At 44.3% G+C, this 16668-nt stretch overlaps 1 protein-coding gene across 2 annotated transcripts in view; it reads left to right on the top strand.

Annotated features, from left to right (window-relative positions):
* The window catches only part of POLR1A (RNA polymerase I subunit A), a 76176-nt gene that overhangs the window by 36193 nt on the left and 23315 nt on the right, over positions 1-16668 (top strand). For both annotated transcript variants that reach the window (XM_060168613.1, XM_060168614.1), the window contains exons 14-17: positions 733-924; positions 12812-12961; positions 14056-14239; positions 16582-16664. In XM_060168613.1, coding sequence (XP_060024596.1) covers positions 733-924; positions 12812-12961; positions 14056-14239; positions 16582-16664 — 609 coding nt within the window. The remainder of the gene's footprint in view (positions 1-732; positions 925-12811; positions 12962-14055; positions 14240-16581; positions 16665-16668) is intronic.

The raw sequence follows: 16668 nt of genomic DNA on the forward strand, positions 1-16668 counted from the left end.
TGCGCTGGCCCACTCCAAGTCACTCCTCAGGCCAAGCTGCAATACTGCCCCTCAGAGAGACCATTCCTGACCAGCCTCCTCACCCCAAATCTATGTGATGACCCATCCTGTTATTTTCCTCCCATATTTAAAACTCTTTGTGATAATGTATCTGTCCAGTCATTTGTTTACTGTCTAGCTCTTTCTCATCAGGAAGGATCGTGTCTGCTTGGGCCACTGGAGTAGATTAAAGGTCTAACCCAGTGCCTAGGCATACAGTAGGCTCTCAATAAATATTTGTTGAATGGATGACTGATTTAGAGGAGAACCAGGCCAGAAATGTGTGAAAAATAGCAAAGCGTAAAACCAAAATATAAAAACAAGGACACAGCCAACAGCAGCCAGACCAAATGTATGCATAAATGCCAGAAATATGCTGGAGTAACTAGAAACAGATAGGATTATGGAGAGAAGGCTGGGGGCCTGGATGAATTTGCAGCAGTTTTGATACAGAACAGTGGGCAAAAGGCAAAGGTGGGAGCTGGTCAGGAAGCCCTGGTCATGTGCTCTGGTAGGCAGTTTGCTCTCAAGATGGGAAGCCCAAGCACCGGCCTGGTGCGGCTCAGAGACAGGACAGTACGGGGGATGTGAAGGAGGGCTGTTGCTAGCAGGCAACTCCCAAGCACAGGATTAGACATTAGAATGCGACTTCAGTTTTTTCTTTGTTCTCCTCTTATCTGTTTTGGTTTGTAGGATGGCCAGCCATTGGCAGGGCTGATCCAAGATCACATGGTTTCGGGTGCAAACATGACCATTCGAGGCTGCTTTTTCAGCCGGGAGCAGTATATGGAGCTGGTGTACCGAGGACTCACAGACAGAGTGGGGCGTGTGAAGCTCTTTCCTCCTGCCATCCTGAAGCCCTGTCCGCTGTGGACAGGAAAGCAGGTAATTGGGAGAAAACAAACGGTGGCTATAAAACAAGGAAACAGGCCACTCAGTCAAGAGGTTTTGGTTCCCAGGAGAGCCCAGGCCAGAAACAGAAATGGCAAATCAAACAATAGTCTGACTCTCTCTTTGATGGGGTTTTTGGGTGTAGATGGTTTCAAGGGAGTGTCTGCTAAGCGTAAGCTGCATAGTTTCTGTCCTTTGCTTCTAACTTAAACTCCGTGTCCTCAGAATCCAGCTATGGTGGTAATAGGCAGTGGTGCTGATGGTAGCAGTAGTTAAGGTTTGTTGGGAGTGCTTCAAATATGTTATCTTACTTAACCCTCACAACCAACCTGCGATGCAGAAGCCATCATTATCACCATTTAGCAGATGAGGATAATGAAGTTTGGAGAAGCTGTTACATGCCCAAGTCCATAGGAGCCAGAGTTGGGATTCAAACCCAGGACTTTCTAACACCCAGGCCATCATACTATACTTAATCAGTTATGTGACCTTGGCTCTGTCAGCCTCAGCTCTTCATTTATAAAACAAAAGGGTTCAGGTTGATGAGCCCTAAGGTCTCTCCCAGCTCTGCAGTTCTTTAAATCTGTGGACCTGGGACTTGACTGCTTTTTAGTTACTGAGCCAACTTGTATTCCTGAGATAAACCTTACTTGGTTATGAGGTAGTATTTGCTAAACTTCTGTGTAGAATTTTTTGCCTCTGTGTACATGAGGGATTTTGATAGGTGGTTTTCTTGTCATATGTTTGCCTGGTTTTGGTATCAGGGTAACATTGGCTTCATAGGATGAGTTGGGAAGTATTTACTCTTTTTCCGTTTTCTCTAAGAGTTTGTATAGTATTTTTTTTTAATAAATTATTTATTTTTGACTGCGTTGGGTCTTCACTGCTGCGCACGGGCTTTCTCTAGTTGCGGCTATCGAGGGCTACTCTTCGTTGCGGTGAGTGGGCTTCTCATTGCAGTGGCTTCTCTTGCTGCGGAGCACAGGCTCTAGGCACGTGGGCTTCGGTAGCTGTGGCACGTAGGCTCAGTAGTTGTGGCTCGCGGGCTCTAGAGTGCAGGCTCAGTAGTTGTGGCTTGCGGGCTTAGTTGCTTCACGGCATGTGGGACCTTCCCGGACCAGGGCTCGAACCCGTGTACCCTACATTGGCAGGCGGATTCTTAACTACTGCGCCACCAGGGAAGTCCCCAGAGTTTGTGTAGTATTGATATTATTTTTTCGTTAAATGTTTGGTGGAATTCACCAGTGGAGCCATCTGGACCTGGAGTTTTCTCTTTAGGAAGATTTGTTTAACTAAAATTTCTATTTCTCTAGTACATATAGGGCTATTTAGGTTATCTCTTTCTTCTTGGAGGAACTTTACTGCTTTGTTTTTTCAAGGAATTTCATCTAAGTTATTGAATTTATAGGCGTAAAGTTATTCATCATATTCCTTTACTTTCCTTTTCTATTTGTAGAGTCTGAAGGTGGGTCCCCTGTCTCATTTCTGATAGTGGTAATTTGTGTCTTCTCTCTTTTTCCTGCTCAGTTTGCTTAGAGGTCTGTCAGTTTTATTGTTCACAGAGAACCAGCTATTATTGGCTTTCTCTATTTTTCTGTTTTCTGTTTCATTGATTTCACTTTGATCTTTATTTCCTTTCTTCTGTTTACTTTGGGTTTGATTTGCTTTTCTTTTTTAGTTACTTAAGGTTGAAACAGAAGTCACTGATTTGAAACTTTTTTCCTTTTTTTAATATTGGCATTTTATATATAAAATTTCCCCTAAGCATGTTGTATTTTCATTTACGTTCACTTCAGAATACTTGCTGATTTCTCTTTTTTTGACCCCTGAGTTATTTAGAAGTATATGATTTAGTTTCCAAATATTGAGGGGTTTTCCAGATGTCTGTATTACTGATTGCAAATTTAATTCCACTGTGGCCAGAGAACATACCTTGGGTAACTTGAATCCTTTTCAATTTATTGAGATTTGTTTTATGACTTCAAATACAGTCTGTCTTGGTAAATGATCCGTGTGTCCTTAAAAATAATATGTATTCCGCTGTTGTTGGATGGCGTGCTCTGTAAATGTCAGTCAGGTTCAGGTGATAGATAGTTCAAGTGTACTATATCCTTGCTGATCCCTGTCCTTCACTTCCTAAGGTCACTGTATCGAAAACCTTTGTTTTATATTCATGTTTCATGTTCACATCTGCTTTTGTTGTTATTGTTTTTGTTTCTAGTGGATGTGAAATCAGGTCACCATTGTTCTATCCTGGCCAGAAACAGAAGTTGATTTAACAGAATAGATGGGGAATTTTACAGTTAAGTTTAGTTCAGGGATTGGTGAGCTTTTTCTGTAAAATCCAGAGAGAAAATATTTTAGGCTTTGTTGGTCATCCAGTCTCTGAGTTACAACTACTCAGCTCTGCCATTGTCACGTGAAAGCAGACATAGACAAGGCTTAAATGAATGAGCATGACTGCAATTCAATTTAACTTTATTTACAAAAACAGATGGTGGGCCAGATTTGGCCTATAGGCTGTAGTTTGCTAGGCCCCAGTTCAGCTGGTTATATGTATTTGTCCACTTATATTCTTTTTATTATTTCTTTTTTATGTGTCTTTATTTTGTAAGTCATCTCAAGTTATCTTGGACATAAAGGGATTTTAATTCTTAAGTAAGTGTCCAGAATTTATTAGGATTTTGTTTAAACATAAGCAGTGAGTTCAAAATAGAACCAAATAGTTGACAAAGACTGTATATCTAGAGCTACGAATATGTTCATTCCCTTCAATCTGAGAATGCAGCCTAAGGAAATCATCTGGAGTATAGTAAAATAACTTGAAAAATGCAGTCCATGACATTGTGCTTTATAGTGGTGGAAATTAGAAAAACCTAGATACCCAGCACTGGGGCTAAGTAAATTGTGGGACATCCATTTGTTAAGATATTATGTAGTTGTTTAAAATAGTGGTTTTAAAAAGTTATGTAACCGTCTGGAAAATTCTCTGGCATAATGTTGAAAGAAGAAATAGACTACACAGTTCTATGTGTAATCACAGTTGGAACGTGTTAAAAATGTATATGAGCAAAAACTTTGACATAAAAAAGATCAAAGTGATAGAGTAATTTGGTTTGTGTTAGGAACAATTTCTTTTTCACTGTTTAACATGTCTGGCCTATGCTTATTTTATAATGAAATCGAATTGGAAAATAGGCCCAGGTTTTATTTCTGTTGCAGTTGAGATTTTTCAGTGTTTTTTGAGAGGTTGGTACAGGCTGTTATTTCTTTGCAAATAGATGGAAAGGGGAAGAGTGACTGCACTGCACAAGAATTTGTTAGTGACTCAGTCTGATTCTACAGAGAAAAGCCATGTTTTGAATCAGGAAATAAGCAACTTAGCTTGGGAAGTTTATTTGTACTGCCCTAGAAAATTAAGTGTTAGGCTATTTCTCCAGGGCATTTTATACAGCCTCTCGAGTGGTTTTCTTTCCACCTAAGAATCGGAGGTCTCTCACCATTTGTTGAAAATGAGAGAGCACGTAAAGGAAGAAGATTTGCCCGTCACTGCAGATCTCGAGCATATATAGCTCAATGAGTGTTCCCAAAGTGAATACATAAGTCGTCACCTAGATCAGAAAGTAGAATAGCACCAACACCCCCAGAAGACCCTTCCAGGCCCCTCTCAATTTCTGCCCCTCCCCAAAGGTAGCCAGTCACCTGACTTCTAACACCATAGGTAAGTTTTGTCTTTTCTTGAACTTTACAAAAATGGGATCATAGAGTAAATCATATCTTTGTGTGAGTCACTCATGTCATCACATATGGTGGTAGTTTATTCACTTTTGTTGATGTGTGGTATTATATTATATGCATATACCATTATATATTTGTCCATTTTACCGTTGATGGACATTTGGGTTGTCTTCGATCGTCTTCATTTGGCTATTACAAATAGGGCGACGATGACATTCTTGTACATGTCTTTTGCTGAGCATATATATGCATTCTGATGACTACATGCCAAGGAATCAAATTGCTGAGTCATAAGATCTACCTTCAACTTCAATAAATAGTTTAATAAACAGGTTTCCAAAGTGCTTGTAGCAATTTACACCTCTACCAGCAGGGCAGGAGAGTTCCAGTTACTCCTTATTCTCAGCAGAACTTCATAATATTGTTCCATTTCGTTTGGGTGTCTTTTATTTTTTGTTTTTTCCCCCATCTGTAAATTTAGCCATTGAAATGGGTGCGGAGTGGTGTCTTATTGTGGTTTTAATTTACATTTCCTTAATGACAAGTGAGGTTGAGCACCTCTTCATATGCTTATGGCCACTGGGATCTCATCTTTTGTGAAGTGCCTCTTCAAGTCTTTTGCCTTTTTTTAGTCTATGCCATTCTCTTATTACTAGGTAAGAGTTTTAGAAATATATTCTAGTGTAAGTCCATTGCCAGATATGTGTATTCCTTCTGCTTGATGGCTGGCCTTTTTGCCCTTTCACTTAATGCTGTTTTCTAATGATCAGAAGTTCTTTATGTAATATAATTCACCAGGCTTTGCCTTTTATGGCTAGTCCTGTATAAAAACTACTTGGCAGCCCAGGGTCATTAAGGTATTTCCTTGTATCATTGGTAAGCAGCTTTATTGTTTGCCCATTCATGCTTAGGTCTACTGTCTGCCTGGAGTTGAATTTTGTGGATGTTGTTGATGTGAGGAAGGGGTCAGGATTCATTTCCTTTCCATAGGACTATCCAGTTGATACAACATCGTTGATGAAAAGACCATTGTTTTTCCTCAGCTCTTTAGTATCTCCTGTGTTGTAAATCAACTAATTGTATATGCGTAGTTTGTACTCCTGGACTCATTTCAGTTCCATTGATTAGTTTGATCCCATTGCACCAATACCACACTGTCTTAATTATTGTAGGTTTATAGTAAGTTTTGATTTTCGATAGTAAAAGTTTCCAGCTTTGTTCTTCTTCATGACTATCTTGAATATTCTTGGCCCTGTGAATTTCCATATAAATTTCAAAGTCATCTTGTGTATTTCTGCAAAAAAGTACCTGCCAGGAGTTCTTTTGAGATTACATTCCAGTGTTGAATCTTCCAAATTATGAACACAGTATGTGTTTCAGTGACATAAAAGTCTTTGCATTTCATAAAAATCTTTCATTAGATTCATTCCTAGGTTTTGCTATTATAGATGATATTATGGGGGGGGGTTGTGGGTTGTTTTTTTTTTTTTTTTTTTTAGCGGTACGCGGGCCTCTCACTGTTGTGGCCTCTCCCGTTGCGGAGCACAGGCTCTGGACGCACAGGCTCAGTGGCCATGGCTCATGGGCCTAGGCCGCTCCGCGGCATGTGGGATCTTCCTGGACCGAGGCACGAACCCGTGTTCCCTGCATCGGCAGGCGACTCTCAACCACTGCGCCACCAGAGAAGCCCGATATTATGTTTTAAATTTCCTAATTGTTTATGGTTGGTGTATAGAAATACAGTTAATTTTTGTATATTGTCCTTGATTCAGCAACCTTGCTGATTTCATTTATTAGATCTCTGCCCTTTAAATTCTTTTTAACTATAGAAGTAACGTAAGTTTTTCGTTAAATAAAGAGACAGTAGGGCTTCCTTGGTGGCTCAGTGGTTAAGAATCTACCTGCCAATGCAGGGGACACGGCTTCGAGCCCTGGTCCGGGAAGATCCCACACGCTGCAGAGCAGCTAAGCCCGTTTGCCACAACTACTGAGCCTGTGCTCTAGAGCCGGCGAGCCACAGCTACTGAAGCCCGCGCGCCTAGAGCCCCTGCTCCGCAACAAGAGAAGCCACTGCAATGAGAAGCCCGCACGCCACAACAAAGGGTAGCCCCCGCTCTGCACAACCAGAGAAAGCCCGCGGCAGCAACGAAGACCCAATGCAACCAAAAATAATAAATAAAATTAATAAATTTATAAAAATAAATAAATAAAGAGACAGTAATATGAAAGGAAAAATTTCCTCTCTGTCCAATCCCATTCTTCATGTATGTGCATACTCTCATAGAAAAGAAATAAAAATGGAATCATATTATACCTACTCAGGAGAACCATGAACCATGATTAAATTTGACATTCAATTTTGAGCTTGTATTTAAGACCACTTCTTTATCCATGATATTCTGGTGCCTGAGGCATGCACTTACCTCATCCTCAGGCACGTCGACCTCAATTTTAACTGGTCTGTAAGAGAGCTTACTTTAATTGAGCCACCAGGTCCTCCAAAGGGAATCTCATTATTTCAGGCAGTTTGTATTTTTAATTTGAACCACCCTAACACACTCCAAATATAGCAGGAAGTTTATTTAACTGTTTTCATGTGCTAGGTTGACAGAACCTTTCTTGTAATTGCTTTGTGACATATTTAGTTCACTTAATGATGTATTATGGGGTTCATTCTGTGTCTGTACGTGTAGATTGACTTCATTCTTCTTAACCCATTCTGTGTTGTACCCAACAATATGGATATATATAATTGATTTAACTGTCTCTCTATTGGCAGACATTTAATGAGTGTCCATTTTTTTTGTTGTGGTGGTTTTTTTGTTTTGTTTTTGGCCACGCTGAGTGGCTTGTGGGATCTTAGTTCCCCGACCAGGGATCGAATCCAGGGCCCTGGCAGTGAGAGCGCTGAGTCCTAACCTCTGGACCGCCAGGGAATTTCCTATTGGCAGACATGTAGATTGTCGCCTGGTTTTTTACTATTCTGAACAGTGCTCTGGTGGACACCCACTTATATCTAGACTAGTGTACTTTTCGTTGGTATATATTTTAAATGAATTCCTAGAATTGTGATTGCTGGCTTAAAGGGTATACAGATTTCAAAACATTTTTTAAAAAGAAGTCCATTTAATTTTTAGAACATTTTTTAAAGTTCAATACAGGCTTCATATAAATAATTTAAATAATAAATAATTATAATTCTTGTAGATTTTGCCTCCCTTCACAGTTTAAAAGAATGTTGCAGGTATGATCTTTCCTCCCTAGCATAGTTTATGACCAGAAAGTAAATTATGCACGTCTAGAATATTAGTGTAGGTAAGGACCTCAAATCATCTTGTCTGGAATCCTTGTTTTTTTTATTGAAATGTAATTCATACTTACCAGAAAAGTTACCATTTTTGGTATATAATTCAGTATATATAATATAATTCAGTGATTTTTTTTTTCGGTGTATTCTTTATGTTGTACAATCATCACCACTAATTCCAGAACAATTCCATAACCCCCAAAAGAAACTCAGTACCTATTGGCAGTCAGCCCTGATTCCTCCTTCCCCCATTCCCTGGCAATCACTTTCTGTCTGTTGATTTGCCTGTTTTGGACATTTCATATACATGGTATCATACAAGTTAGGTATGCTTTTGTGGCTTGTTACTTTTACTTAACATAATGTCTTCAAGATTCATCCGTGTCGTAGCACGAACAGTACCTCATTCCTTTTCATGGCTGAATAGTATTCCATTGTATGGTTATACCACATTTTGTTTATTCATTTGTCAGTTGATAAATGGAATATTTGGCTCGTTTCCACTTTTCGGCTGTTATAAATAAGGCTGCATTGAGTATTCGTGCACCAGTTTTTTATGAATGTGTACTTTCAATTCTCTTGAATATATAGCTATGAGTGAAATTTCTGGGTCATATGGTAATTCTATGTTTAACATTTTTGAGGAACTACCAAACGTTTTTCCAAAGCAGCTATACAATTTTACATTTCCACCAGCAATGTATGAGGGTTCCAATTTCTCCACATCCACACTAGCACTTACTTGTCTTTTGTTTTTTAAATAGCCATCTTAGTGGGTGCAAAGTGGTGTTTCGTTGTGGTTTTCATTTACCTTTCCCTAATGATTAAAAATATTGAGCATCTTTTCATGTGCTTACCGGCCATTTATAATATCTTCTTTGGAGACATGTCTATTCAAGCCCTCTGCCCATTTATTAATTGGGTTGTTCATCTTTTTAATTGTTGAGTTTTAACAGTTCTTTATATATTGTGGCTCTTAGATCTGTGTCACATATATGACACACAAATATTTTGTACCATTACATGGGTTGTTTTTTCACTTTCTTGATAGTGCCCTTCAACACACAAATATTAATTTTGATGAAGTCCTATTTATTGACTTTTGTTGCCTGTGCTTTTGGTGTCACATCTGAGAATCTGTTGCCTAATCCAAGGGTACACAGATTTACAGCTGTGTTTCCATCTAAGAGTTTTATGGTTTTAGCCCTTACATGTAGGTCTTTGATCCATTTTGAGTTAATTTTTCTATGTGGTGTGAGGTAGGGGTCCAGCTTCATTCTTTTGCCAGTAGATAACACAGTTGTCTCAGCACCATTTGTTGACAAGACTGTTCTTTCTCCATTGAATGTTCTTAGCACCCTTGTTAAAAATCAGTTAACCACAGGTGTATGGGTTTATTTTTAGACTCTCAATTCTAGTCTATTAATCAATATGTCTATTTTTATGCCAATATCATGTCCTGATTACTGTAACTTTGAAATAAGTTTTAAAATCTGGAAATGTGAGTCCTCCAGCTTTGTTCTTTTTCGAGATTGTTTTAGCTATTTGGGGTGCCTTGCATTTCCATATGAATTGTAGGGTCAGCTTGTCACTTGTGTAAAACTGGCAGTTGGAATTTTAATAGGGATTGCATTGAATCTGTAGATCAATTTGGGGAGTGTTGCCATCTTAACAATATGAAGTCTTCCAATCCATGATGTTTCCATTTACTTAGATCTTCTTTAATTTCTTTAAATAGTATGTTATTGTTTTCCACTTACAAGTTTTGGATTTCTTTGGTTAAATTTATTCCTGAGTATTTTATTCTTCGTGAGGTTATTGTACATGGAATTGTTTTCCTAATTTCATTTTCAGATTGTTCATTGTTAATGTGTAGAAATATGGTTGATTTTTTAAAAAAAAATTTATTTGTTTATTTATTTATGGCTGAGTTGGGTCTTTGTTGCTGCGCACAGGCTTCCTCTAGTTGCAGCGAGCGGGGGCTACTCTTTGTTGCGGTGCGCGGGCTTCACATTGCAGTGGCTTCTCTTGTTGCAGAGCATGGGCTCTAGGCATGCAGGCTTCAGTAGTTGTGGCACGCAGGCTCAGTAGTTGTGGCTCGCGGGTTCTAGAGCACAGGCTCAGTAGTTGTGGCACACGGGCTTAGATGCTCTGTGGCATGTGGGATCTTCCCGGACCAGGGCTCGAACCCATGTCCCCTGCATTGGCAGGCGGATTCTTAACCACTGCACCACCAGAGAAGCCCTACGGTTGATTTTTGAATGTTGATCTTAAATCCTTTAGCTTTGCTGAAGTCATTTAGTAGCTCTAATAATTTTTTGTGGATTCCTTTGGGTTCTCTCTACATAAGGTTATGTCATCTGCAAGTAGAGGTAGTTTTCATTCTTACTCTCCAATCTGAAAGCAGCTGTATTCTTTCCATGCCTGATTGCCCTGGCTAGAACCTCTGTTGAATAGAGTGGCGGGAGCGCACATTCTTTTCTCGTTCCCGATCTTAGGCAGAAAGCGTCGTCTTTGCTCGCGGAGAATGGTAGCTGTAGGGTTTTCACTGATGCCTCCCCTTTATTAGGTCGATGATGTTCCTTCCTACTCCTAGTCTGCTGAGTGTTTTTATCATGAAAGGGTGTTGAGATTGTGAAATGCTTTTACTGCCCCCTTGATTTTACAGATGAGGTGGCAGGTTGCATCTCCCTGTCCTTAGATGGTTGGATACATATGTTACCTTTCTCTCAGACTTTCCATCCTGACTGTGCCCAGCTGGCGGTCCCAGCTGGGCATGTGACACTGGTTGAAGTGCAGCTTGTGGTCAGCATCCCAGGGAAGTCACCCTCCTGCCTTTACTCCTCACCCCCTCTCCTGGCGGTGCCAGCCTTGTGAAGCACGGGGGCTGTGACCTTCCTGGTCATTTTCTGAGGGATAACAAGGACTGTTGTCTGCTTTCTTTCACGATGCTGTTGCCAGCTGTCCCTGGTTCCCGGAGCACATGCGTGAAAAGACAGCTGCTCCCGTAGCTGCCCCGACCCCACTGTGCACATTATAGATACTTCCTTGTAGGGCACAGGCACACAGAGAGCCGTTGATGCCAGCCGGCGGCTCCCAGCCCCTCCCCAGCCCTGGGCCTGTCTGACCGGTCTGCCTGCCCCCAGCCTGCTGTGTCTTTGGGAATGCGTGCCCTTGGCCTCTGTGGAGCTGACCCGTGGTCATCCCCAGGAATGGCTGCCCCCATGTGGCTTCTCTGTGGAGCAGCTGTTTGTGAAATCGCCTCTCTTGGCCTCCTGCTGGCAGTCGTGTATTGAGTGGATGGCCATACCGATGGGCCCAATTGGGCAGAGGAAGGACTCCCCGGCCTTTCAGTAGCCATGGTTAATCCCAGTCAAATAAATGTATTTCTGGTGTTAGCTACGTAGAAGTGAATTGTGTGGGAGCCATGGGGTGGCCCAGCAGTCACATCACCAGCGCGCCCTGCGGTAGACCTCACACAGAGACAGCGTCCCACGTGCTCCCCGCTCAGGACGCCTTAATAACTGCTTCCAAAGTGCCAGTCCTTCTTGTCAGTGTCACTTGGGAGGCTTATTCTTTGCAGCATTTATTTAGCTTCAAAGTCCAGACCAGGAATGTATGTGGAACAGGTGATCCTGCTAAAAGTTATATCCGAGCACGTCGCTCCTTTGATCGAAACTTTCCGATTACCTTTCCTTCTCACTCAAACGAAAAGCCTTCTGCCCAAAACGCATGCTCTGACCTCTGCAGGGCTCCCTTCTCCTTCGTGGTGAGGCTTTCCCTGCCTGTCTTGTGTAAAATCCCAGGTACTCTCTCCCCCTGCCCTACTCTGGGTCCTCCTTCCCCACTTTATTTTCCTCCAAAGCGTGGATCCCCTCGGGATTGGAGGCTCCACTGAGGGCAGACTGTTTTATTCATGACTCCCCCAGCGCCTGGCTCAAAGTAAGCCCTCGATGTATAATTGCTGAATGAATAAACGGATCTCATCTCTGTGCTACACATGAGCAATGCTAAGGCTAAGAGAACAGAACCCTTTGCCCCCCAGCCCACGACCAGTCGGTGATGGAGTGGACCCTGGGACACCCCGTTATCCCCGAAGCTCCACCGCAGCCTGCTTCTCAGTCACATACCTCGGGCCTCCTCTGTGAAGCTCTTCAGAGGGAAGACTCTGGATTCTTAGTCTGTATATCCTTTCCTCCTTGGTGCCCCCCAGAAAGTCAGCACTGTTCTGTGGGAGGACATTACTAACTGTATGTGATAATTGTCATCTCTTTTGATGTGGCCTGAAAATGAGAGAAGGATGCCTCTGACGGGGTTCTTGGACCTTTGCCTCAGTCCTGGGGCTCACATGTCAGAGCTGCCTTTCCCTGGCAGTGTTACGAGCCCCACCATCTCTCTCAACCCTGCTGTCTGTTTTCCTTTTTTTTGTTTTTGTTTTTAACCACATACAAATTTAAATCTTTCTCTACTGTGATCCCACAGCAGTTTATTTTCCTTTTCTTCCTTTGGTCTATTCAAGAAGTTGATTTCAAGTCTAGGGGATTCTTCACTCTAAGAAGAAGTGAAGTTCTTAGTGGTATGTGTTTGTTTCCAGTTCTAACCTCCCTCCCTCCTAAGTCATGTAAGCAGAAAAGTAAAAACTGAGATCTTGTCCCACAGACAAGAAACTGTCCCTTTTTTGTTGGTGGTGTTTTTTTGTTTGTTGTTTTCTGCTTCACCTGCAGCTCATCAGAATGGAACTGTCTGCCTTTCAGGATGAAGAGGGACAGGGGGCCCTAAAAGGGAACGTCTCAGCTTTTCTTCCCTCCATCAGCTTTGTCTTCTTTTTCTTTCCAGGTTGTGTCCACGCTGCTCATCAACATAATCCCAGAGGATCACGTCCCACTGAACTTGTCAGGAAAGGCGAAGATTGGTGGGAAGGCCTGGGTGAAGGAGTCTCCTCGGCCCGTTCCCGGCTTTAACCCCGACTCCATGTGCGAGTCCCAGGTATGGCTGCCCAGCTGTGTGGGTTGCAGACTTCCAGTCCTGGGTTTAGGCAGCTTGATTTAAAATCAAGACAGAGAAATGGAGGCACGTGCGCAGAAAGAGGAGTCGTGCCTGAAGGGAAGAAGTTGTACCCAAACTGTGTCAACTTCGGTTTTGGAAAGAGTAAGAGTTGACTATTAGCATTTGACTCTCAGTATAAAACTCATAACCAGCACGGAAAGGCTTCTCTGGCAGAAGGCCTCTGAACTTGACTCAGCAAAGCTTGGAAATGCAGACCCTGTGTTTTCCCCTGAGACCCCTGAGAGGCTGAAGATCATTACGCTGCTGTGAGGTTTCACACCTCCCAGCTCTGTGCTCAGGAACCAGGCCTCGGGGGCAGCCCCAGGGCAGCCAGACCCAGCCAGCCCCAGGGCACGGTGCTGCTGCAGGAGAGCAACACACTAAGGACTGCCAAGGCCTCTGTGTGCTCTTGGTGGGGGAGTATCCCCAAGGCCCCAGCTCACAAGTGCTTTGTCACAGGGTCTAACACACATCGCATTTGGAACCCAAGCTGCCCCTCTTCTTTCCCTTCCTAGATTCTATACTTAATGTGTGTGGCACCGTGCAACTAGAAGTCCTTCCTTGAATTAGCTTCTAATGCTTGAAACCAACTTTATGGAAGTACAAATTCAGGCCTTAAATGATATCAAAAAGGTTGTGTTTTTCTTATTTCCAGGGTACAAGGAAGGGAGTACCTAGGCCAAGGTCACGGTTATGAAGTTTAGGCGCTAGGTGTTCTCATTTCCAGTCACAAGGTTTTTGTCAAGGATCCTTGACTTTAAGTCAGTACGGATGGGTGGAGGGAGCACGGGGCATAAGAACACACTGAAGTGTGTGTGTGTGTGTGTGTGTGTGTGTGTGTGTGTGTGTGTGTGTGTGTGTGTGTGTGTGTGTGTGTGTGTGTGTGTGTGTGTGTGTGTGTGTGTAGTCTTCTTTGCATCAAGGGCTTGAGGCAGGTTACAATAAGGTTAACAAGACACGAGATGGGGTGGGGTTGGGGACCTCACACAGGAGGCGTTGCCTCCAACCCAGCGTTGGTGGCCGTCCCTCTGCAGGTGATCATCAGGGAAGGGGAGCTGCTCTGCGGGGTGCTGGACAAGGCGCATTATGGGAGCTCCGCCTACGGCCTGGTCCACTGCTGCTACGAGATCTACGGCGGGGAGACCAGCGGCAAGGTTCTCACCTGCCTGGCCCGCCTCTTCACCGCCTACCTGCAGCTCTACAGAGGCTTCACTTTGGGTGAGTGTGGGCAGGTGGCCCTGGGGCCCCCTCCCCTGGCCAGCACGCACACCAGCATGTCTCCCCGGCTCTCCTGGCAGCCTCCAGGGGAACAGCCAGGCTCCTTCGACAAAGGCATCCTCACTCGGCCACCAGCCACACTTCACAGCCTTGCTCCTTCTCAGTGCTTCTCCCACCCCCCAACCCCATGTTTCTTCACGTAGCACAGAATGACACCCCCCTGCACCCTCATCTCCATTTCCATTCTGTCCCTTTCTCAACCCCACCCTTTCTGGTTTTCGGTCCCTGAGACCGATGTTTTCACACTCACACTCACCTCCATTCTCTCTTGCAAGTGCCCTTCCAGAATCCTCCAGTGCAGAATCCTCCGCACTCCATCTAGGGCCCTACCTGTTGTCAGAGCTACCTACACCTCCCGATGCAGCAGGTGAGGTTGGAAACACCACGTTGGGGCAGACCTGTCAGGTGATCCTAAGACAGGAAGAGGAACTCTCTGGTTTCCTCCCTGGAAATGAGAGCCTGCTGTTCAGGAAGTTGGCTTTGTAAAGAAAACACGTGTGCAGATACCTTCTGTGCCCCGAGCTCATTCAGGGCAGCGTGTCTCCAGGTGCGCAGAGCGGAGTCCGAGCCCTCCGGCAGTTTCCTGTGAGGAGTGGGTGACGGGCTGCGTGCTGAACAGGAGCCCCAGGGAGCGTGGGAATCGTCCAGCCGACAAGACCAGCAGCGGTGGGACCGAGACCCCGTGTCCGTGTAGACGTGGGGCCGGTGGGCCTGCCGCAGCTGGAGTTGGCTCGTCGGCCTACAGCGGGGCCTGCGTAATTGTATAATTTATATTAATTGTGGACAAGTCAAAATAATGTAGTACAGGTGTGAAAATAATTTAAAATCACCCAGCATTCAACTGCCAGGGATAACCACCAATGTCGATTTGATGTGTGTCTTCCTAGACTTGCCAAGTGCAAACACATTCAGAAAAAAGGGGATCCTACACGACCTAGTGTTCTGTAATCTGCTCCCCTCCCTCCGGTTGCAGATGTGTTTTATAAATGTCCTCTTGGGTGAGCAAGTATAAACTGACGTCCTCAGGTCTGTGCCTACAGACTCTTCTACTTGTGTACATGTACCGTAGCTTATTTAACCAGTTCCTGTTATTAGACCTTTAAGCTCTTTCCTGGTTGTCACGATATTGCTGGGATGAACGCCCTTGAGCAAATATCTTTCAAAGCAAAAAGTAGAGGAAGATCCCACACCCAGACAGTGACGAGGATCAAACCTAACAAGCAGCTCTGCTCAGCACGTGGTACGAGGAGAAGTTGGCCAAAGTGCAAAGACCATCTGGTGCCGAGAGACTGGGAGGGCGCAGGGCCAAGCTGGGCGTCGAGCTCGGAGGGCAGGCCGGGCTAGCCATGGTGCCTTCTAGCCCTCGCAGCCGGAGGCCGCTGTAGGGACGGCAAGGCGGTCTGGAGCTGACCCCATGGAAGGGCCCACTTTCGTGGTTGTGGCTTCCTCGCAGAGGGACAGTTTCTTTCCCCTCCTGCTCACACAAGCTCTTTAGAGGCTCTCAAGCTTCCAGGACTTTGCATGTGGGAGTCCCAGCCACCTTAGCCCCGCTTTGGAACAGTGCAGCCTTTGTCTCCCTTCCCACTCAGACCTTGGCCGAGGGACTTTGGAGTCCAGTAGCTCTCAGATGTAGACAGAAAGTAGTTCATTGAAAGAGAAAGTGGGAAGACTTCTTGCCCAAGGTGAGGAATTCCTCAGCCCTTTGAAGCCAGAAGGACAGGCTTAACTGAAGTGACCCAGGCTTTCCTCCTTCCAGTGCAATGACGGGGACCCTGCGGTGGTGGTCCCTGTCCCCCAGGCTCGAGCATGTCTGTGTGTATGCCTGCACACGCGTTCTCACAACCACATAGGCTGGGCCCTACGCAGTGTGACTCCTGGGAGTCAAAACTAGGATGTCCTCTCCCTCCCTCTCTTCTTTCCTCAAACTCAGTTTTTCACCCAAAACGTCATCTTCACTTCTAGCCCATCCATCCAACATGTTTTTATTGAATGGAGGGAGTATAGCTGGTGGCTAAGAGCACAAGTTTGGGACATGGGCTTGGATTTACTCTCTGCCACTGTAACTCTGGGCTCAAGTTCGAGCCTTAAGTTCTGTCATTTGTAAAATGGTAAGCCCGTAAGAGATGGTAGCAGTCTCTTAATGGTGATATGAATGTCACCATCATTGTCCAAGTGTTCCCTGCATGCGTGGCACCATGCTCTGTGCCCTGACCTCACCAAGTTCACAGCCTGGTGAGAAGTCAGGCCCGGTCGCATCCAGGCTTGTCTGTTTCACTTCACAGGCGTGGAAGACATTCTGGTCAAGCCGAAGGCAGACGTCAGGAGACACAGGATCATTGAAGAGTCCACCCACTGTGGGCCCCGGGTGA

Source organism: Lagenorhynchus albirostris, chromosome 13, assembly GCF_949774975.1.
Source record: "Lagenorhynchus albirostris chromosome 13, mLagAlb1.1, whole genome shotgun sequence".
NCBI classification, from domain to species: domain Eukaryota; kingdom Metazoa; phylum Chordata; class Mammalia; order Artiodactyla; family Delphinidae; genus Lagenorhynchus; species Lagenorhynchus albirostris.